This window comes from Dama dama, chromosome 19 (assembly GCF_033118175.1).
Source record: "Dama dama isolate Ldn47 chromosome 19, ASM3311817v1, whole genome shotgun sequence".
Taxonomy (NCBI): domain Eukaryota; kingdom Metazoa; phylum Chordata; class Mammalia; order Artiodactyla; family Cervidae; genus Dama; species Dama dama.
Genome location: NC_083699.1, coordinates 69,370,871 through 69,394,073, shown reverse-complemented (window position 1 = coordinate 69,394,073; position 23,203 = coordinate 69,370,871). Strand labels below are relative to the sequence as shown.

General features: G+C 46.9%; 1 protein-coding gene across 1 annotated transcript; it reads left to right on the top strand.

The window, feature by feature from the left end:
* The first annotated feature begins 1,677 nt into the window (after window positions 1-1,677).
* LOC133073990 (large ribosomal subunit protein uL6-like) lies at window positions 1,678-2,356 on the top strand. The gene has a single exon (XM_061167969.1). The coding sequence runs from the start codon at window positions 1,697-1,699 to the stop codon at window positions 2,273-2,275; it is 579 nt and encodes a 192-aa protein (XP_061023952.1). The 5' UTR covers window positions 1,678-1,696; the 3' UTR covers window positions 2,276-2,356.
* The last annotated feature ends 20,847 nt before the right edge of the window (window positions 2,357-23,203 follow it).

The following is a 23,203-nucleotide window of genomic DNA, read 5'->3' as shown; positions in this document are numbered from 1 at the left end:
CAGATCATAGAAAGGAACCGTGTCTCTGAAAATAAGAGGAAAACCCAAGTTTCCAGAAGCAGACTGGCAGAAGCTGTGATTTGAGAAGCCAGCCTCCTGAATGGAGGGCAAATGCTCCTGCCTAAGGTCAGGACCCAACTAGGACACATGGGGACCAGGGGAGGGGTGGGGAGAATGGGGGAGGGAAGGGCAGGTGCACTGAGACTGGAGGGAGGAGGATTGGGGGACCATGCCAACCCAAGGGCCATGCTTTTGGAAGCCAAGCATCCTGATGGTCTTTGCACTGTCCCCAAATCCACTGACCTGCCCGAGACACTTTGATGACTTAGCACCAGCTCTCAGACTGCCTCTTCCACCTGGGCAACAGTCTTCCGAGGCTCACAGGGTTTGGAAAGCACTCTTAACTGCCTAAGACTCTCAGGTTGCAGGACTGGTCAGCAGTCAACCCCCAGCCAACACAAGGCCAGCCAGGAGCGTGGCGGCCCCGATCAGGAAGAGGTTTTACTTGGTCTCCCATCTGAGGTCTTGGGAGAGGTGGAAAGGAGTGGGTGGTTGAGCAGGTGACACTGAAAGGTGACCTGCGTTGATGTTTGAGTTGTGAAAACCCATTAACCAGAAGAATAATGTTTAGCCTTCTGCTGCTGTTGATAAGAACAGGTGCTTGAAAGTCACACCTTCTACCATTTGCTGAGCTGAAATAAAAAGAGTGTCTTTGTTCCATCAATAAGCAGATAAATTTGGGTTTTCATCCTTCAGTGAATCTGATCAACCTACATAATCATGCATCTTTCCCTGTAACTCTCAAACCAGAAAAAAAGAAGAGAAGCCACTTGTGACGTTTAAAAGGAAAAGGAATTGGCAGGAGTTGCCTGCATTTGTGCAGTGTCTGCCTCCTCTTTCCCCTCCCCACTGGCCACTAGTCTGTCTTGGAGAAGCGCTGGTGAGGGTCCTTCGTGGATGAGAAATTTCGTGACCCCATAGACAACAGACAGAATGAGCACGGTGAGTAGGAATGACTGCCTCTTAGTAAGTCTGAGAAGCAGAAGCTGACCAGAGAAATGACCTCTTCCACCTCTGGAGCCGGCTGTCTGAGGGACTGAGCAGCCAGACCAACGTTCCCCAGGACGTGAAGGCTGATCCTCCATGGTGAGAGACACGCGGAGAATCCACGATGCCCGGATGCGCCCCCTCCTGTAGCAGGTTCCACAAGCGAGGGGAACCCTCTTTGGTTCAGTCCCCTGCATCCTGCAGGCCAGGCTTTGCATGAGACACAGACACGGGCGATGAGGATGCTCTGGTGGGAATCCCCCCAATCATCGGTGCCTGTGTTGTTTTAAATTTTTTTCCCCCCAAGAAGGCCAGAAGCTAACCAGCAGGGCAGAAGACCTGACATCTTAGTCCCAGAAGCTGACCCTGACCAACGCCTGCGGGAGAAGCTCCCCGCTGTTATCTCAGGCTGTCTTTGACTCTTCATCCCTGGGATCCCTGAACCCCACCTGTGTGGATGGAATGTTCTGGAAGAATAGGAACTTGGGGGCCTCCCTGGGGGCCCAGTGGTTAAGACTTGGCCTTCTTCTGGTGCAAGGGGTGCAGCTTCCATCCCTGGTTGGGGGGCGAAGATCCCACGTGCCTCACAGTCAAAAAAACAAAACTTAAAACAGAAGCGAGAACTCTTTTTGCTGCATCTACTGAGAGAATGAAGACCATTCTCAGCAATCAGACTGTCGACATCCCAGAAAATGTCGACATTACCTTGAAGGGACGGACAGTTATTGTGAAGGGCCCCAGAGGCACCCTGCGGAGGGACTTCAATCACATCAATGTAGAACTCAGTCTCCTTGGAAAGAAGAAGAAGAGGCTCCGTGTTGACAAATGGTGGAGAAGCAGAAAGGAACTGGCCACTGTTCGCACAATCTGTAGTCACGTACAGAACATGATCAAGGGTGTTACACTGGGCTTCCGTTACAAGATGAGGTCGGGGTATGCCCACTTCCCCATCAACGTTGTTATTCAGGAGAATGGTTCTCTTGTGGAAATCCGAAATTTTTGGGGTGAAAAATACATATGCAGGGTTCGAATGAGGCCAGGGGTTGCCTGTTCAGTATCTCAAGCCCAGAAAGATGAGTTGATTCTTGAAGGAAATGACGTTGAACTTGTGTCAAATTCAGCTGTTTTGATTCAGCAAGCCACCACAGTTAAAAACAAGGATATCAGAAAATTTTTGGATGGTATCTATGTTTCTGAAAAAGGAACAGTTCAGCAGGCTGATGAATAAGATCTCAGTGATCCTGCTGCAGAAACAAGATAGCAGATGGTTCTATGGACTCAGTTGTGATATTTTAAAGAGACAATAAAAACTCTTAATTTGGAAAAAAAAAAAAAAAAAACAAAACCAGAAGCGAGAGTGCAACAAATACCATAAAGACTTTAAAAATTGTCCAAGATTCAGGATGGGGAACACATGTACGCCCATGGCTGATTCATGTCAATGTATGGCAAAAAACCACTACAATATTGTAAAGTAATTAGCTTCCAATTAAAATAAATAAATTTTTTTTAATTGTCCAAGAATCTTAAAAACACAGACAGAACTTGCTCCTTCCCCAACCCACTCTGCTCAGGGCCTGCACATAGCACTGCCCTGCACAACGTGTCCCAAGGCAGATTCATGGGGCTGTGAGAAGCTCTTGTCCCAAAGCTGCCAGGGAAGGGCTTGGCTTCCTGACCCGCTTTCAGGGCCCACAGCCTCCGCAGAAAGTTCCAGGTGGGGTCCTGGTAGGGGAGGAGCAAGCCAGGCTGCTGGGTCTGGGTGACCACTTAGTGACACCTTTGGGTGCTGGGGGTGGGGTGCAGGGCCAGCCAGGAGCCCCCTGGAAGGAGAATGCAGTTCCCTCTGGCCCTCGGCTCATCCACCCCACCTCGGGCCTCTGTGGAGCCTCAGGGGGGTCCATCTGCCCCCCTACCCCACACCTCACATCCCACCTGAGCTCCCTGACCCAGGCCGGCCCTGGGGGAGGGGAGGAACCCTCCTTGGACACATAAAGGCCTGCAGACTACTCCCAGGGAAAGAGGCCTGGGGCAGGTCGCTGACGCTCTCCAAGTTCCCCATCTCCTGCCTGATAAAGAACATCAGAGCCACCTCTGTCATGGTAAAAATCAGAGGGCTGGAGCACGGGACAGCTCTTAGAAAAGAAAGAAATTGAAGTCGCTCAGTCGTGTCCGACTCTTAGTGACCCCATGGACTGGGGCCCACCAGGCTCCTCTGTCCATGGGATTTTCCAAGCAAGAGTACTGGAGTGAGTTGCCATTTCCTTCTCCAGGGGATCTTCCTGACCCAGGAATCGAACCTGGGTCTCCTGCATTGCAGGCAGACACTTTACCCTTTGAGCCACCAGGGAAGGATCCCAGCTCTTAGGGCAGGGAACAAATAAAAGGCTTCCCTCCTCAAAGGCAGAAGAGGGCTCTTGGCTTTACTGCTTCTCAAGCCTGGGTGCTCCAGCCTTGCCCTTGGAATGCGAAAGAGAGCAGCAGTTAAGGAATTGGGGAGTATATGAATGCATTATGTGTATTTTATTTTATAATTATGCATATATTAGCGCATATATGTGGAATCTAGAAAAACAGTGCAGATGAACCCATCTGGAAAGAAGTAGAGACACAGACATAAAGAGTGCAATTTCCGGCACTATGGAGTAGCTGTAATGACTTTGGACCCGTTTCATAGCTTCTATGCCTCAGATTCCTTGTGTATAAAGTGGGATTATAATAATGTGTTAGTAGTAAGCCAACTCAGGGTAATTGTGAGGAGGAAATTTGTTCAGGAAAAGTGTTCAGAAGAGTACCTGGCATTTTCCCCCCCGAATTTTTGGCACGTATTGTACACCCTCAACAGCCACCAGCACTTCATGTGATGCAGCTTGTGGGTGGAGTTCAGAGGGCGTGGGCTGGGGCAGCTCCTTCCCTTCAGATCTCTGACGGCAACCATCCCCTTGGCCCTTCACAAGTCCATGTCCAGGAGATAGCAGGAGGAGTCCGAGGTTCCCCTTTTCAGAGCTCTTAGAAAGGACTTGGAGCATGCGTTGAGCAGTCAGCAAAGGGGAGAGGCAGAGCGCTCACACTACTCAGGGTCTGAGGTCTGGGGCAGCTGTGGATGTCCATCTGTGGATGGAAACCATGGTGAGCTTTAGCAGCTGGTTTGAGACGCTGGCAGTTGCTACTAAACTAGCATAAGCAGAGCAAAACGTTTTCTAAAAGCAAGTAGAAACGTTTCCCGGGAGAATCTGGGGTTTCATTCGGACAGACAGGTTGTGAGCACTTCTTTGAGGAAGATCAAGATGTTGTGATGGACCCACTCCACCAGCCCCCCAGACCTCACAGCTGGCCACCACTGTGTTGGCGCGAGCTTACAACAGTGCCTGGCATTTTGTAAGCTCTCAATAACTGCTAGTTATGATTGCCATTGTTTTACTGGAGCAGACCCTGAAGTAATTTTTCGAGATAGATTCCATCGAAGGTAAAACTTTGAGTCTTTTCATGTATGAAACGTCATTATTTTGCCTTCTCATTTGATTGACAGGTTGCGAGATACAAAATTCTATGTTTGAAGTCACTTTCCTTCAGTAATTCAAAATGCTTTCCCTTGAAGGCATCATCTTACTGTTTTCTCCCACCCAAGTACTAAGCAGGCCCTACCCTGTTTAGCTTCCGAGATCAGATGAGATCAGGGACATTCAGGGTGATCTGGCCATGGACTGTCTTGCTGTTCTCTAATATCCAGTGTTGCTAATGAGAAATTTCATGCAAATATGATTCTTGTACTTTTGTAAAAAACTGTTCCTTGCATTTGTGAGTTTTTAAGGTCTCCTTTTTATGTTTGGTGTTTGGAAAATTCACAAGGATGTGTCTAAGGGTAAAATTTGACCTCTTCAACTTGCCTGATATTTGTCGAACACTTTAGCTGAGTCTGTGTTTCTCTTTAGCTCTGATAGACTTAAGTTCTGATAATTTCCTTCTATTATTTTTTTATGAATATTTCTTCCCTTCAATTTTCTTCTTTTGTACTTTTGGAGCTGTCATCTGATAAAATACTGGACTTACTGCAAACTGGTATAGCCAATATGAGGAACAGTGTGGAGATTCCTTAAAAAACTAGAAATAGAACTGCCCTATGATCCAGCAATCCCACTGCTGGGCATACACACTGAGGAAACCAGAACTGAAAGAGACACGTGTACCCCAATGTTCACTGTAGCACTGTTCACAACAGCCAGAACATGGAAGCAACCTAGATGCCCATCAGCAGACAAATGGATAAGAAAGCTGTGGTACACATACACAAAATGGAATATTACTCAGCCATTAAAAAGAAGGCATTTGAATCAGTTCTAAAGAGGTGGATGAAACTGGAACCTATTAAACAGAGTGAAGTAAGTCAGGAAGAGAAATACACCAGTACGGTATACTAACGCACATATATGGAATTTAGAAAGATGGTAACGATAACCCTGTATGTGAGACAGCAAGAGAGACACAGATGTAAAGAACAGACTTTTGGACTATATGGGAGAAGGCAAGGGTGGGATGATTTGAGAGAATAGCATTGAAACGTGTGTATTACCATATGTGAAATAGCTGACCAGTGCAAGTTCAATGCATGAAGCAGGGCACTCAAAGCCAGCGTTCTAGGACCACCCAGAGGGATGGGGTGGGGAGAGGGGTGGGAGGGGGATTTCAGCATGGGGGGACACATATGTACCTGTGGGCAATTCATGTCGATGTATGGCAAAAACCACCACATTATTGTAAAGAAATTATCTTCCCATTAAAATAAATTAATTAATAAAAAAAAATACTGGACTTACTGAATGGATCCTCTATGTTATCTACAATTTCTTTCTTAATTTCCATCTTTTTATTCTGGAAGATTGCCTTTGCTCTTTCTTCCAAGTCTTTTATTACAGGTTTTATTTTAATAATAATGGTTTTCACTTTCAAGAACTCTTCTTTATTCTCTAAGTGCTCCTTTTTCAGAGCAACTGTTCTCATTTTACAATGTGATACCTTAAAGAATTCCTCTAATATACCTATTGGAAGGTTGAATAGAAATTTTATTTTGAGTTCTTTGTTGCCTAGTTTATTCTTTCTCTGGATTAGTTTTTTTTTTTTTTTTGGTCATCTAGGTCCTCCTGTTTGGTGTCTTTTTCCTTTTAAAGTATGGTGCTCCTCAGTTACGCTCCATATTTATACACCAAAAGAGCTGATTAGTACAGGTAGCTCTTTTCTCTGTTCTTGTGTAGGTCTGATCTGTGGCCTGGATGGGCTAGGTGGGAACTGGGAAGCAAGTGTTCTCTCTTCTGTCATATCCGTCGCCTCTCCCCTTCTCCCCACAGAGACCACTCCCTCTTTCCCTCTGCTGGATTCTTCTCCCCCCCAAACCCCCAGAAGCTAGCCCATCCAGCAACTGAGCAAGTCCACACCTACAGTGTGAGCCAGCCTAAACGATCACCCGCAAGGGCTTTGGCGTCCCTGGACCAGCTCCCACGGATTCCCCTTGGTGCAGGGTTATCTCATTTCCCAGGTGCCCAGTAGATACGTGCTGCCTGTCCAGTTGAATATCAGCGTTTTGTGGATGGGGTACGAGAAGCCCCGAAGTTAACGCACCCAAGCAGCCCAGAGCAGCCCGTACAGCCTGCTGGCGTCTACACATGCCCTTCTAGAGGTGCCGCGGTCTCCCTCTCCAGTACAAGGAGTCCACTCGGGACAGCGCCCCCTGGAGAACCACTATGGCGCTGCCAGACGGTGGCGCAGTGGTAAAGAATCCGCCTGCCAATGCGTATGCAGGAGACCCCCGTTCGATCCCTGGGTCGGGAAGATCCCCTGGAGGAGGAAATGGCAACCCACTCCAGTATTCTTGCCTGGAAAATTCCATGGACAGGGGAGCCTGGCGGTTCCTACAGTCCAGTGAGGTGCAAGAGTCAGACACGCCTGAGTGACTGAGCACGCACACAGCACAGACCACTGCGGGGTCACCCACAAGCATCACAGTCCTGGGTTTTGAGACTTAACGCACTGATACGGTATTTAATAAGACTCATCATCCTACATTCATGCCTGAAGCTGAAATGGTATTTTCATTTCTTTCTTCCTTTTCTGTGTAATGGGATCTCAAGAAACTGAGAGTTGGAGATAGAACTGTTCCTAGGAGCCAGAAAACTATTTCCAGCGGCCACCACATTCCTGTGATTGACATGTAAGATACTTGGATACATTTTCCTCTCTGAGGGGACTGCAGGTGGAACTGAGTACAGGTTAGTGACAATCAATGAACTAATTCACTGTCAACTTTACTGTAGAATTACATTTCAAGCTGAACTCAGAGAGCAAGAGAAAGGATGCAGCTCCAAAACAATTTTCCAGCAAATGAGTTGTTTTTTTTTTTAACCCATTGGTTTCAACGGCAATGGTAAACCAAGGATATTTTGAACTCTGTGTAACCAAAGAATTCAAAGTTGATCTTCAAGTCTTGTCCCACTTGACTAGTTCTCCAACTAAACTAGTTAACACCAGAGACTGAACCAAGAGTGAGAGCTGTATCTGTGCCTTGCCTAGTTCTTTGTTCTGATTAAAAACACAAATATCTATACTCAACCCCCAACCCCCTTATTATTAATTCATAGTATCCATTTAACCACTACTGATAAGTTTTCCCACTCATTTTTTAAAACACAAGTTCAATTTAATTGTTCCAGGCTAAACATATTTGGCTCTCTGTTTCTCCTAGAAATTGGAAGTTGAAGAATCCCTTTGTTTCTCCAAATGAGTTACTGTAATAATAATAATGATAAATTAGCACTACTGTATTACTTTCCTCAGTCAGTTCTGTTGCTCAGTCGTGTCTGACTCTTTGTGACCCCATGAACCGCAGCACACCAGGCCTCCCTGTCCATCACCAACTCCCAGAGTTTATTCCAACTCAACTCCATTGAGTCGGTGATGCCATCCAACCATATCATCCACTGTCGTCCCATCCCCTTCTCCTCCTGCCTTCAATCCTTCCCAGCATCAGAGTCTTTTCCAAGGAGTCAGTTCTTCCCAGCAAGTGGCCAAAGTATTAGAGTTTCAGCTTCAACATCAGTCCTTCCAGTGAATATTCAGGACTGATCTCCTTTAGGATGGACTTGTTGGATCTCCTTGCAGTCCAAGGGACTCTCAAGAGTCTTCTCCAACACCACAGTTCAAAAGCATCAATTCTTCAACACTCAGCTTTCTTTATAGTCCAACTCTCACATCCATACGTGGACTACTGGAAAAACCATACTTTTGACTAGATGGACCTTTATTGGCAAAGTAATGTCTCAGCTTTTTAATATGTTATGTAGGAATATTACTTTCCTAGAGCTTCCGTTACAAAGTACAACAAGTTGAGTGACTTAAAACAGCAGAAATTTATTCTCTCATGGTTTTAGGGGCCAGAAATCCAGAATTAAGTTGTGGGCGGGACTGACTCGTTCTTGGGGACTCAGAGGGAACGCTTGCTCATGCCTCTGTCCTCATTTCTGCTGGTTCCTGGCAGTCCTTGGAATGGCCTGGCTTGTAGCAACATAGCTCCCATCACTGTTGCTATCGTCACATGATCGTCTTCCCTCCACATGTCTGTGCCTTTACATGGTGGCTTCTGCTGTATGTGTCTGTCCATTCTCTTCTTCCTATAACTTGCATCTTAATTACATCTGCAAAGACCCTATTTCCAAATAAGGTCACATTCCCAGGTACCAGGGGTCAGGACTTGATCTGCTGTGTGACCCAACACACAACGACTGCCTACGAAGTCCCACGAACATTGGTCTGGTTACCCTGCAGGAGGTGGGGATCCAGGGCTATCAGATAAAAACATCTTAGATCTTGATTCCAGGTTCTCAGTCTGTGACTATCCATACTGTTTCTGCTGCTGCTGCTAAATCGCTTCAGTCATGTCCAACTCTGTAAGACCCCATAGACGGCAGCCCACCAGACTCCCCCTTCCCTGGGCTCCAGGCAAGCACACTGGAGTGGGTTGCCATTTCCTTCTCCAATGCATGAAGGTGAAAAGTGAAGTGAAGTCGCTCAGCTGTGTCTGACTCTTAGCGACCCTATGGACTGCAGCCCACCAGGCTCCTCTGTCCCTGGGATTTTCCAGGCAAGAGTACTGGAGTGGGGTGCCATTGCCTTCTCCATACTGTTTCTAACCATGATGTAAGATCCTGAAGGAACTCAATCCTGAATATTTATTGGAGGGACTGATGTTGAGGCTGAAGCTCCAATACTTTGGTTACCTGATGCAAAAAGCTGACTCATTGGAAAAGGCCCTGATGCTGGGAAAGACTGAAGGCAGGAGGAGAAGGGGATGACGGAGGATGAGATACTGGGATGGCATTGCCAACTCCATGGACATGAGTTTGAGCAAACTTCGGGAGTTGGTGATGGACAGGGAGGCCTGGCGTGCTGCAGTCCGTGGGGTCACAGAGAGTCAGACACAACTGAATGACTGAACAACAACAAGATCCTAAAGATGGGTTATGCTGAAATCTGCGAAAGACCTCTAACTCTAGAACTGAGAAAATCCCAGGAATCAAAGCTCTCAGTCCTGGTCCTGAAAACAGCTCATCTTCTGGGCCATGAGGGTGTGTGGAGATGGCTCTGATGGTCTCCTGGCCATGGAACCAGCCCTGCAGACTTCTTCCACAGCCTACAGAGTCATGTGTGGTATGTCGTGCTGTTCTGAGCATCTAACAAACGGCAGGATGTGGCTTTGCATGGTAGTTTGAAATGATAAAAAAAATACATATTTACCAAAATGTGAGCCGAACTAGGCCATCCGGATGCTGGGTGTCATTGCACCATGGATCAGCGTTTAACAGCCGGGGCCATTGGTTTCACAGAACTGATTCCAATGTTTCCAACAGTACAAGCAATGCAGGAAAAAGTGGCACATGGATTGGCTTATAGGAAAACATTTAATGGAGAGGTAAAGAAAAAAAAAATGGGGTGGGGGGGGAGAAAAAGGCTAAAAGAAAAATAAATGTACAAGTGAAACTCTTTAAGTCTCACAAATCTGCAGGGATTTGTAACTCAGGAAAACCCTAACGTGAAACACAAATCAAAAAGTGACCAAGAGCCATAATCCACATTCCTAAATAAGTTGTCTTTTCCGGTAATGAAAAAAGAATAAGACTGTAAATATAAAATATCTCTCTCCATCGTTATGGCTTCTTTCATTTCTTTCTTAAAATATTACAAAGCAAACAAATCCTGCATTCTAATCCATTATGAACCAGTTCCATATCTAATCAACTTGAAGCCAAAGCCATATGGGCTGTGCAAACATAAAAAAAAAAAAGTAATTCTAAGATAAGCAAAACAGGAAATTGGAGGTTGATGCTGCTGAAACTGATATCCGAGTGGTAATCTGAGCAGTGAAGTCACTAAACCCTTCCTGCACCATAAACAGAGTTTCTCGGGGTGTGTTTCATTTTCCTTCCCTTGAGATTTGGCGGTGGGTTACACCAGTTAGTGAAAATCATCGTCTTTCGCTTTCTTATCCCCACAGCGGCAGAATGTGTCGGGGGCACCAGGCGTGGCCATCTGCTCGGCTGAACGCTGTGTGGTCCACCCTTCAGCCGAAGCCCAGGGAACAGGCAGATGGATCCACCTTGGTTTCCCAGTGTCTGCGAAAGCCAGTCTGCCCATCTAGACCAGGCTTCTCAACCACCGCGCTCATCACATTTTAGCCCGGATTCATCTGTCGTGACCTGGCTGTCCTGAGCCTTGTTGAATCTACCCACTAGCCTCTACCCACTAGATGCCATTAGCAATTCCTTCCGTCGTAATGATCAAAAATATTTCCAGCCATGGCCAGATGAGCCCCTGGGGAGCTGGGGGCGTGGTGGTGGGGGGCACATGGGCTGCTGAGAACCACTTATTTAAAGGAACCTTTGCTGGAAAGAGCTCAAATCATGCATTTCAGGAAATGTTACTTCATAAGACTTCACAGAGGGAATTAGCTATATGATGCTTTGAACTTGAATGTCACCTTCTGCTTAAGATCTCCTCTGACTGCCCTATTTACACTCACCTACTATTTCTGTTCGATCTCTGGGTCGGGAAGATCCCCTGGAGAAGGAAATGGCCATCCACTTCTGTAATCTTGCCTGAAGAATCCCATGAACCAAGGAGCCTGGTGGGGTTACAGTCCAGGGCGTCGCAAAAGAGTCAGACACAACATAGCGACTAAATAACAGCTGCAACTATTTCTGTTGCTTACTTTTCCTATTTAGTTTGATATTCTTTCTCACCTGCTAGAATACATGCAATTCTGGGCACACAGTGGTTGCTCAAAAATCAGTGGTTCAATAAATGAATGGATGAAGGCCATTCCACATGGTGTAAACAATGATGAGATGTGTTCCCCACGTAACCAGCATCACCAGTGTGTTGGGTGAAGCGGCTCTAGGGTTTGTTGAGCCAGTGGGGCCACAGACCCTGGGGTCTTCCTTCTCACCAGACACATGGGTGCCCCGCGGGGACAGTCTGCGATGCACCCACGGCATCCCCAGCAGGAGTGCCATTTGTCACTCTGGGATGAGCCACAGTTTTTATTCCACTTCGGCTTCGGCACTGCAGAGGGTGGGGCTTGTCACAGGACACCCCTGCTTGGGTCACTGATGTCCTTACAGCGGAGGGCCTGTCAAGGGTCTCAGAGGGCAACGTGGGGCTGTGAGCTCACCCCACCAGGCTGTCCCTGCCCTGCCCTGCTGGTCAGGGTGAGAATGCCCACCCCTCACCGTTCCCCCACAACGGGAATGGCTCACAGAGCTAATCCCCAGCCTGCCAGATCCAGGAAGACACTGATACAGCCGGTCAGGAAGTCACATGCCTCCTTCTGTCAGCACTTATCGAGCACCTACTGTGTGCGAGCCCCTGATACACTGATACAGTCAGGAAGTCACATCCTACCTTCTGTCAGCACCTATTAAGCATCTACTGTGTGCCAGCCCCTGATACACTGATATGGCCAGTCAAGAAGCCACATGCCTCCTTCTGTCAGCACTTATTGAGCACCTACTGTGTGCCAGCCCCTGATACCCTGAAATGGCCAGTCAGAAAGTCACATTCCTCTTTTGTCAGCACTTATTAAGCACCAGCTGTGTGCCAGCCCCTGCTAGAGGTGCTGAGCAAACAGCCCTGCCCACCCAACAGGAGGCTTGTGGGAATTTGATTTATCTGGGGGATTTTGATAGCTTCAGAGTCCTGGTCACAGAGCAAAAATCAATAATGATCTCAAATTAAATTGCATGTATGTGCGTAAGAACAGGGGCTTCCCTGGTGGCTCAGCGGGTAAAAAAATGAGAACAAGAGAGGAAAAAAGAGGGGACAGGAGTGAGAGAATTAGCTCCTGCCATGCCCAATGAAAGAAAGTGGAAGTGTCAGCCACTCAGCCGTGTCCGACTCTCTGCAACTCCATGGACTGTAACCCGCCAGGCTCCTCTGTCCATGGGATTCTCCAGACAAGAATACTGGAGTGGGTGGCCATGCCCTTCTCCAGGGTATCTTCCCGACCTAGGATTGAACCCGGCTCTCCAGCACTGCAGGCAGATTTTTTACCATCTGAGCCACCAGGGAAGCCCCGCCATGCCCAGTAGGACCATTAAAAAGCAAACCTCCATCCCTAGTTTATCCAACAATCATTCCCAACATTTCATCAGGAAGAGTAAACAACTCCTTTCCCTCTTAAGAGTCAGTACAGTATTGTTTTTCAATGTTTCAAATCCATAAACAGCCCCATTTATAAAATACCATTTCACTCAAAAATTATCCATCTTCATCTGAAACGCCCATTTATGCTTCTTGGTCAAAAAAAACCCCCAAAAACCCAAAACACTAGAGAAGATTTTGTGACCATTCCTTCAAACCTGAGAGGACAGAGGGGCCTCAGCTTTCAACTTATCTCGTTGGAAGGGACTCCAGACATGGGTATGGGTGTCACGGAGTGCAGGAGAGAAGGTGGCTGGGAAGAGGAGTGTCCTGATGGAAGTTCTCAGCAGGACATTGAAAAGTTCAGGAAAATCCTGAGTTGTCAGAGCAAGATAGGTTTAATAATAGCCTCACAAGTTAGAAGATCCCCTGCAGGCGGGACTGGAGACCCACTCCAATATTTTTGCCTGGAGAATCCCACAGACAGAGGAGCCTGGCAGGCCACAGTCCATGAGGTCGAAGAGAGTCAGACAGGACTGAGTGACTAACGCTTTCACTTACAAGCAGCCCCAAGTGAGAAGAAATGCTCTCTCCCAATGAGAGAGACTCCATTAAAAAAGAATTTTTTTAATTTTATTTCTTTATTTTTGGCTGTGTTGGGTCTTTGTTGCTGCACGCAGGCTTTTCTCTAGTTGCAGCCAGTGGGGACTACTCTCTAGTTGTGGTGAGTGGGCTTTTCATTTCGGGGGCTTCTCTTGCTGGGGAGCACACGCTCTACATGCATGGGTTTCAGAGGTCACAGCACGCTGGCTCTAGAGGGCAGGCTCAGGAGCTGTGGCACACGGCCTGGCGTCCCGTGCATTGGCAAGTGGATTCCTATCCACTGCATCCCACCAGGAAAATCCACTTTTAAAAAATATTTACTTTGTATTTGAAGTATAGTTGCTTAAGGATGCTGCATTAGTTTCAGGTGGACGGCACAGTGGTCCAGTTATACAGTATGCACGCATCTATTCTTTTTCAAATTCTTTTCCCATTCCGGTACAGAACATTGAGTAGCATTCCCTCTGCCATATAGTAGGTCCTTGTTGGTGATCTATTTTAAATATAGCTGTGTATATATACACCACATCCCTAACTCCCTAACTACCCCTCCCCCAGCACCACTCTCCCCTGGTAACCGTTAAGTTCATTCTCTCAGTCTGGAAATCTGTTTTGTAATTAAGTTCATTTATATCATTTTTTATAAAGATTCTGCATATAAGCAATATCAGATGAAGTTTGTCTTTCTCTAACTTTCTCCACTTAGTGTGATAGTCTTCAGGTCCATCCATGTTGCTACAAATGGCATGATTTCATTCTATTTTGTGGCTGAGTAATATTCCATTGTATTAGTATATGTGAGAGACTCCATTTATGTAATTCCATAACAAATGTCTGTTTGAGAGTTTCCCAAATCATTTTCTTTAGGAGCCCACCCCAAGAATGCTAATTGAATTACCTTTTCCTTAACCTGCCAGAATTCCAGCCCCGGACTTATGTCTCTGTTCACTGTTTGCTTAATTCTGAGGGACCGAAACGCCATTCCCAGCCATGGATGCAGGTTCCAAATGCCGGCAGCACAAGCCTCACTGAATCGCAGTTTGACGCTTGTTCCTGACACACCCTTTGTATGCCACTCCAGATGCTTCTTGGCTACTCTACTCTGCCCCATTGTGGTTCCAAGGTGGAGGTGGAGGGGAATTTCAACACGCCATTCCGTCACATCCTGGCCAGAGAGCCACCTTTTGCCGTGTGCACAAAATCAGCCAAAAGCCAGTGCCGGCAAGACTACCCAGACACAAATGACCAAGGGAACAGACTCAAAGTAACTTCATAAAAGAGAAACCACACATGCTCTATAAACATAAGTGGAATATTATGCCGCCATGAAAATGAAAGGTACACAGTGGTACCAGCTACCATGCTGATGAATCTTGAAGTCAAGAAGCCAGATGCAAAATACCTCATATGGTATGATGGCATTCATATGAAATATCCAGAACTGGTAAATATATAGAAATGGAAAGTGGGGGGGGCTGAGGAGAGAGGAGAACATGGTGCAACAGCTTAATCGGTTTCCTTTGGGGATGAGGAAAGTGTTGTGCAAATAAACACAAGAGTGGTTGCACAGGACTGTGAATGTGCTAAATGCCACTGAGTTTTTCATTTTAAAATGGTTAATATTAAGTTATGTGAATTTTGCCTCAATAAACATACATACACTTATTACTGGCAACCTAAAAAGAGGCTGTAATTTTAACCTTTTGATGTCACCTGGATGTTTTCTGTAAGTTGTATGTATGTCTTAATAACGAAATTCCTTCCATTAAATACATAAGACACATTCCTGGATTTTGAATATATGTATATTTAATATATATTGGCCTCACTGCATGGCATATGTAATCTTATTTCCCTGACCAGGGATTGAACCCAGCCCCACTGAAGGGAAAGCATCAAGTCCTAACCACTGGACCTCCAGGGAACTCCGGGTACTTTTTTTTAAAAAAGAAGAGTAACATCTGATGTAGGGGCTCAGTTTCCAATTCTCTATCTGCAGTGGGGTCTTGACAAGTTTTGATAAAAATAATTTGATCAAGAGGGAAAAAAGAACACAATTCTAAAACATACCTTCTTCCTCATCTTCCAGAGAGGAGAGAGGAGCTCTCCTCTCTAAGAGAAACATCGTCAACACAGCAATGGGGGTGTTGAGGTAAGAACATTTATTTGGGGAGTGTTTCCACCACGCCTGTTCCCCCGGTGCACGGATGTCCCTTTAGCAGCACGTAGTCGTGACAACAGACTTTGCTGATTGCCTAGCACATCTGTGTTAGGGCTCAGGTCTCGTTTCAGTGCTTGACAAATGACACGGGACGTCAGATGTCACAAGGCATTAAGTAAAACCCAACAGAGACAGATATTGGAACCGTGTTTATTTGGAAGTGCCAGCGACCACTTAATTGCAATTTTGTAGCAACAAACTATTGGTTGAGAGTTATGTTTATCAAACAGGTTCTTTGTTTCTGCCCTTTCCAGGTGCTTGAGCCTCAAGTACCAAAGCTGTTCCTCTGAGGCTGGAGTCATTTCTCACTCGGGCTGGGGGCTGATGGCGTTTGGTGAGCAGCTCGTCACAGGTCCTGCCAACGGACCCTGCTTTGTCTCACTGCTGTCCCAGGCTCCCGCCCTTCATTGTTGCCAAGGAAGCTTGTGGCTCATCCCCCCGTTTTAGATGGGGGGCCACCACCGACTGTCCGCCCTCGATTATCCCAAAGCCGACTTCCCCAGTTTGGGACTCCTCCTGGGTTCTTGCTTCCTTCCCCTCCTACTCTTCTACCCCTGTCCTCTACCCCTTCTGCCATGGGATCAGGCGAGTCGGCCAAAGGGAGAGAAAAATCCAGAGAAGCCCGCTCTACTGCTTTCCATCCAGGAACAGGAGAGCTGTGAACAGGGAGGGAGGCGACATAATTTGCAGGGTTCAGTGCAAAATGAGAATGCAGGGACACTTATGCAAAAATTGTTGAGAATTTCAAGATGGCGCTAGGAGAGCTTCAGAGCAAGGGCAGGCCCTGCTAAGCACAGGGCCCTTGGGACCAAGCACAGCTCTAGGCCCCTGTTGCTGGTGAGGCAGTGCAAGGGAAAGGAAGGTCAATACGCAAGAAACGCTCGGTATCCAAGCCCCATCCTGAGTTAAGGGGACCCGAGTTCCAGGAACAGTACCCCAAACTGGGTAGATTGGAATAAACCGAGATGGGACATCCCAGGGGAGAAGATGGGAAACAGAACAGCCCCTGACCTTGAGTCGCCCAACAGCCCCACTGCCCAGCCTCCCAGCACAGCAAGTCCAGCAGAGACAACCTCTCCCATTCTCTGCCAAACAAAACTCCCAAGAGACACTGATGGACCCAGCTTCAGGCAGGGGCCCATCCCTGAACCAGTTACTATGGCCAGGGGACCAGGTACTCTGAATGGTCAAGCCTGGGTCATGTGCTCCACCCCTGTGGCCTGGAGAGGGTGGGGCACCTTGATTGGCAGCTCCAACAGAAATCACAGGGAATAAGGGGTGGTTTCCAAAGGCAAAGTGTATGCTGCAACCAGAAGGGCAATGGGAAGGTGTGTTTAATGAAAAAAAAAAAAAAGACAAACAAAGTCAGCCACAACAACTCAAGCTAAGTTATACAAAAAGGAAATTTAAGTGCATGAAAAATTGGGAATCCTAGAGTAGGGTTAGCCTCAGAGAGTCCAGGCACTCACATGTAACACCAGAACTCCTATCTATCTGTCTAACTACTCATCCATCCATCCATCCATCCACCCATCTGTCCATCTGTCTTTCTCATGGTCTTGTTTCTACCTATGTATTACTAAGGCACAAGGCTCTGAAGCCAAACTATTGAGGTTCAAGTCCAGATTCCATAACTTATAGGTGTGTGGCCTTTGGGCAATTTACTTAAACCCTCTGAACCTCAGTTTCTCCATCTGCAAAATGGGTATAATAAACTATCTCATGAGACTGATGTGGGGATTAATGGAGTTATTCTTGTAAAGCACTGAGAACAGCACCTGAAAAAGTGAAAGTCGCTCAGTCTGAGGACTGTAGCCCATCAGGCTCCTCTGTCCGTAGGATTCTCCAGGCAAGAATACTGGAGTGGGTTGCCATTCCCTCCTCCAGGGGATCTTCCCAACCCTTTCTTTCACCTATGACTTTTTAATTCATTTACTTATCCAGCTTTTATAGGCATTTGTATCCAGATTTGTTCCATATCAGCTTTGTCCACCATGTTGCTGAAACCAGACATGCAGGTAGACACTCAGCAGTACAATTGTCAAAATTCTGTAAAACAGAGAAATGCACCATTGAGCTGACATCTCACGGAAAGTGAGCAGTCATGGTTAGGCTGCCTGCCAGCCCTATTACTCTGCAACTATTTGAAAGATAATATGGAGACCATTACAGGTGCCACCCATCTTTTCCTTTTCCACCTGGCTTTTCCATCTGGCTTACTGTTCATTCAGTCGCATAGTCATGTCCGACTCCTTGCAACCTCATGGACTGCAATACACCAGGCTTCCCTGTCTTTCACTATCTCCTGGAGTTTCCTCAACTTCATGTCCGTTGAGGTGGTGATGCCATCCAAGCATCTCATCCTCTGTGGCTTATGAGTTGGCCCTCATCAACTAAGAGAAAAGAACAGCCAAAGGTCGCTGTCATTAATGACAATACAGATTGCCACTCTAGACAGCATCGATTCACCGAGCCCCAGACTGCAGTAAGTGCCTTGTACACATGACCTCATTTGACATTCATTATAATTCTGTAGGGCGGCAACAGTGTTATGAGTCACACGTGACAAATGCTGAACCTGTGTGATCCAGAGAAGTAAGCTCACAGCTAGTAAACAGGTGGGATGGGACTAAACTCAGGTCATTCAGGCTTTATAGTGTTCAATAAAGAAGCATGGCAAAGTGGATGGAAAATGCTAGATCTCTTTTGATTTAAATTTCCTTGGCGTCACAGGCGCCATGTTGTGAGAACCCAGTGTGGTCCTCCCCTATTCCCTCTCCACCTCCTCTTTCTAGCACAGAACTATATTAACATTTCTGGAGGCTTTCCTTGACTCACTCTCATCCCTACCTCACCTCCATTTACCAGCTTCTTTTCCCCGCCCTAGAGTCAAGTTGCTGAAGCCCGAAACGCCCATGCTCTGGTTCAGGAGTTAAATGGCTCATCACTAGAAAGTCCACAAGGTGATGAATATCAGTAATGCCCTCTCCTTTCCCCCAGTCTCCCACCCCTCCCCCAAGTCCAAGTCTAGCACAAGGGCTAACTCTGGATTCTGGGTCTGCATTGGAAGGTAAGTTGGGCCTTGGGGTATGCCCTCTCCCCAGGTCCACACATGAGTTTGCCTCTGCCTCTTGGCACAAACACAGGACTCAGTTTGCCTTCCAGAGACCACAGTCCCAGAGAGAGGCCAGGGTCAGAATCAGATTTCACCACCAGCAGTAGAAAGTCAGCCATCTAGAGCCCAACCAGCTCTAGATCTCTAGGGTGATCCCAAGAGCACCCATCCATGAATCAGGGAATTGGATGAAGGAGGGGAGACGATACCCAAAAAAGTCTTCACACCAAGGCTTTCAACACCCCAGACTGAAACCATCTGTGCACACATCTTTCTGCTGGCCCCTCCATCCCTGCTCCCTCCTCAGACCCACTCAGCCTTCTCTTTTCCAATAACTTTCCTCTTTCCTAGATCAGTTTGATGAAAGTGAAAGAGGAGAGGGGAAAAGTTGACTTAAAGCTCAACATTTAGAAAACTAAGATCATGGCATCCGGTCCCATCACTTCATGGCAAATAGATGGGTAAACAATGGAAACAGTGTCAGACTTTATTTTGGGGGGCTCCAAAATCAATCACTGCAGATGGTGATTGCAGTCATGAAATTAAAAGACGCTTGCTCCTTGGAAGGAAAGTTATGACCAACCTAGATAGCGTATTAAAAAGTAGAGATATTACTTTGTCAACAAAGGCCCATCTAGTCAAGGCCATGGTTTTTCCAGTGGTCATGTATGGATGTGAGAGTTGGACTATAAAGAAAGCTGAGTGTCGAAGAATTGATGCTTTTGAACTGTGGTGTTGGAGAAGACTCTTGAGAGTCCCTTGGAGTGCAAGGAGATCCAGCCAGTCCATCCTAAAGGAGATCAGTCCTGGGTGTTCATTGGAAGGACTGATGTTGAAGCTGAAGCTCCAATCCTTTGGCCACCTGATGTGAAGAGCTGACTCATTTGAAAAGACCCTGATGCTGGGAAAGATTGAAGGCAGGAGGAGAAGGGGACGACAGAAGATGAGATGGTTGGATGGCATCACTGACTCAATGGACATGAGTTTGGGTGAACTCCAGGAGTTGATGATGGACAGGGAGGCCTGGCATGCTGCAGTTCATGGGGTCGCAAAGAGACACGACTGAGCGACTGAGCTGAACTGAACTGAGATCAGTTTTCCTCTCCAAAGCTTTATCCCTCCCTATTTGATGTCCCAGAGCTGGATCTAAAAGAAAGATGTGCAGACATTTCTTCTCGACCTCAACCTCAGCATCGCCATTCCACACCATGCCCCCTGCTGGCCCCCTGCCAACACACATACACCGGACAATTGACAAAGGTAGGCATCTTTGTTTGTTATCTGGTGGAGACCAATGGCATTTGAAAAGGTTATTGCTCTTACAGTAAACTGTGTAGTCCAGGGACAGTCACCTTGTGAGCTTCTTTATTCATGAATCCTCAGGATGGATGGGTGACAGTTCCTCCTTCTGAGCCTTTCTTATATATATTTACAGTAGTTTCTGAAGTACATCCTTAATCAAAGGGGCCATGACTCATTGACACATCTTTGGAATATTACTGAGTAACTCATTAAAATGTTAATAGCTTCTGTCCAGATATATTGATCTTGATGTCAACTCTTCTTGGAATAATAAATAAAGTTGAGTCTTTAAATTTTATCTTTCAACCGTGCTGAGTGATCAGTGAGCAAAGGAGTGTCTGAGGGGAAATATGTAAACTTGGAGGCCTCCAGGTGGACTAGGATCAAATAAAGAGGGATCTTCAAGTGCTGTGATGAAAAATCTCATGGCACAAGGAGTCAAGCTCCAACCCAGAGTAAGGGAAAATACCCCAAATCCACCACGGACCACGGTTTTTTTCCCAAGATGTTTCTAAGTAAACCAGTCAACAAGGATGATTTGGGTGGACTTTCCTGATGGTCCAATGGTTAAGAATCCATCTTGAAATGCAGGGGACACAGGCTCAACCTCTGATCCAGGAACTAATCTCCCACATGCTGCAGGGCAAAAGGCCTGTGCTCTGCAACCGAAGATTCTACATGATGCAACGAAGAGTCTGTGTGTGCCAATTAAGACCCAATTCCGCCAAATAAATAAATAAATATTTTTTTAAAACCCAAGAATGATTTTATATCAACAACCTGTGCCAGGCTCCTCTGTCTATGGGATTTTCCAGGCAAGAATACTGGAGTACTTGAGTAGCCATTCCCTTCTCTAGGAGATCTTCCTGACCCTGGGATTGAACCTGGGTCTCCTGCCCTGCAGGCAAATTCTTTACCATCTAAGAGACCAGAGAAGCCCCAGGTAAATAAAATTGAGACGGAAAAAAAAACAAAACACAAGGATGATTTTGGATCAACAGCCTGGCAAATATCTCCTGGCTTCCCCAAGTGTTCTCAATGATGGAGGCCTGGGCAACTTGCAGACTGAGAGCCAGCAATCCAAGAACCATCCTCGGTTTCCCAAGACCAAAGTCCAAGGAGGGCGTGCCCGGGTCCTCTGGTGGCCTACTCATTGTTCTCTAGCTCTCCCACCCTCCTCTTTCTACCTTTTTGATCTTTGAACATGCCATATTCATCACACACTCCTACCCTCGCTCTGCCTTCTGCCTGGGAAGGCTCTTTGGGTCTCAGGTGTTCTCAAGGCTGTGGAAGGCTGGATCCTTCCTGCCAGTCAGCTCTCAACCCACCTGTCCCTCCTGGAGATGCTTCCTGGGTTTCCCATCCTCCAACACGCCCCTCATCTGCAATCTAAACCTTCCCTAATGAGATCTCGCTAGTTTTAAATGCCACATCCCTCTCTGAAGTCATCCTTGTTCTTGGTCCACTTGATTTTGCATGTCTCCTCCCAGGAGAGTGAATAGGGACTCTGTGTCTATCTTATCCGTCACTGCAACCCCAGCATTTCGTTTGGGCCAGGAACATAGTAAGCCCTCAGTCAATACTGGTTGAATAAATGAGGAGTTCCCTAAAACAAGGAAGCGATCCTGGGATGCCCAGAGGGCAATTAAGCTGAAAGGGGCTCCGCTAAGGAAAGCAGGAGAGAGGCTGGGAAGGGACCAATGTGGAAAAATCCACAGGAGATGTTTCCTACTCAGAGGATAGGGAGGAGGAAGGGATTTGTTTGGAATGCACACCAAAAACTCCAATGGAAAAAAAAAAAAAAAAAAACAACTCCAATGACTACTTGGAGCTCAAGTCAAGAGGGAAAAATCCTTCACATGGCTCCGTGACCTGGGGCCTGAGTGCCATGGTTTAAAGACCTGCTTGAACCTTAAGTCAATGTTTCCAGAACAAACACCCACAACCCAAAGTGGCCAGGACCACTGACACATCACCCTGCTCTCTCAGGCTGGGGCAAGTTCTGTTAGGGACATTATTATCATTTCTGACGATCCCGCCATCCCAGCCCTGGCCGCTCTGATACCCATCAATGGGCCCATTCAGATGGAGCTCCGTTTTGCATATTATTCTTAATAAACATTCATAGTACAAGCCATAATGGCCCTTTCAAGGCTGCTGCTTTGAATGCGTGTTAACAACAGAGTGTCTTTGTGTACTTACATGTAAAAATACACTGGCCACCCTGTTGATATGCGGCATATATATTTATAAATATTTATCACCGAGTCACGGCTGACATTTTCAAAAGGCTGCATTTGAACTAGGACCTTGGTTTTTTTTCTGTCTCCTGAGCCGAGAGGCCAGACAAGGTTAATTAATCCAATTTTGCCTAATAATGTGCGGGTAATGATCTCCATGCCCTGGTTTTATTTGTCAAGGGGGAGGGGCCCCAAGGAAGGAGGGGTTTCCCAACTCCAGGCTTGATCTCCAGCCAGCTTGGGGTGATGGAGACGTGCCCCCGACACCTTCTGGGGAAGCAAGAAAGAGAAGAAGCCAGTTGCACATAAAATCCAGGGCCCTGGATGCGGGTTATTCCCCGGGGAAGGGATAAAGTGGCCTAATGAGTTTCTCTCCCGATTCTGTCCCCGGCTTCTGTCCCCGAGCCCCTGGGAGATTCTGATGACTCAGACATGACATTCCAAACGCTCTCAGAAGGACTGGGCTGAAACTCCTTGCTCTTTGTATTGTGGTTGATATGAGAACACTTGCACCCCTGTCTAGGTCAAAACATGTATTAGCTCTGATAAGAATTGGCCGACAGAAATACCTGTTTTTAGAGAAAAAAAAAAAACAAAAAACGGGGGAGGTAGGGAGGTGGAGTGCGTGGTGTAAATGCTTTGACCTCCTGCGCCGGGCTGGTTCACAAACCACCGGGCACTGAAGACCCTTCTGCAAATCTGACGTCTCTCCATTTCCCCCAGAAGGGCTTCCTGTCGTGTGCATTTTGATCCCTGTTCAGATTCATCTCCTAACTCTTGAAGCTGAGCAGCATCTAAGATGGGACACCATCTCGCAAGAAGGTCTTCAAAGTGTGTCTAAATCCCCTGAAGGCCTGCTCATCTCTACTCAACTCCAGTTGGGGTCTCGGTTTTGCCTGGGTACTGCAGGTGCCTCTCTCTTCCCCGTGATGTCCCACTGGGGTCTCAAGAATCCTCTTTGCCCACCCCTGCTCTCCATCCTCAGGTGGCCTC

What these genes read in the sequence shown, in the direction of transcription:
- LOC133073990 (XM_061167969.1), top strand. Translation starts at nt 1,697, where the DNA reads ATGAAGACCATTCTCAGCAATCAGACTGTCGACATCCCAGAAAATGTC.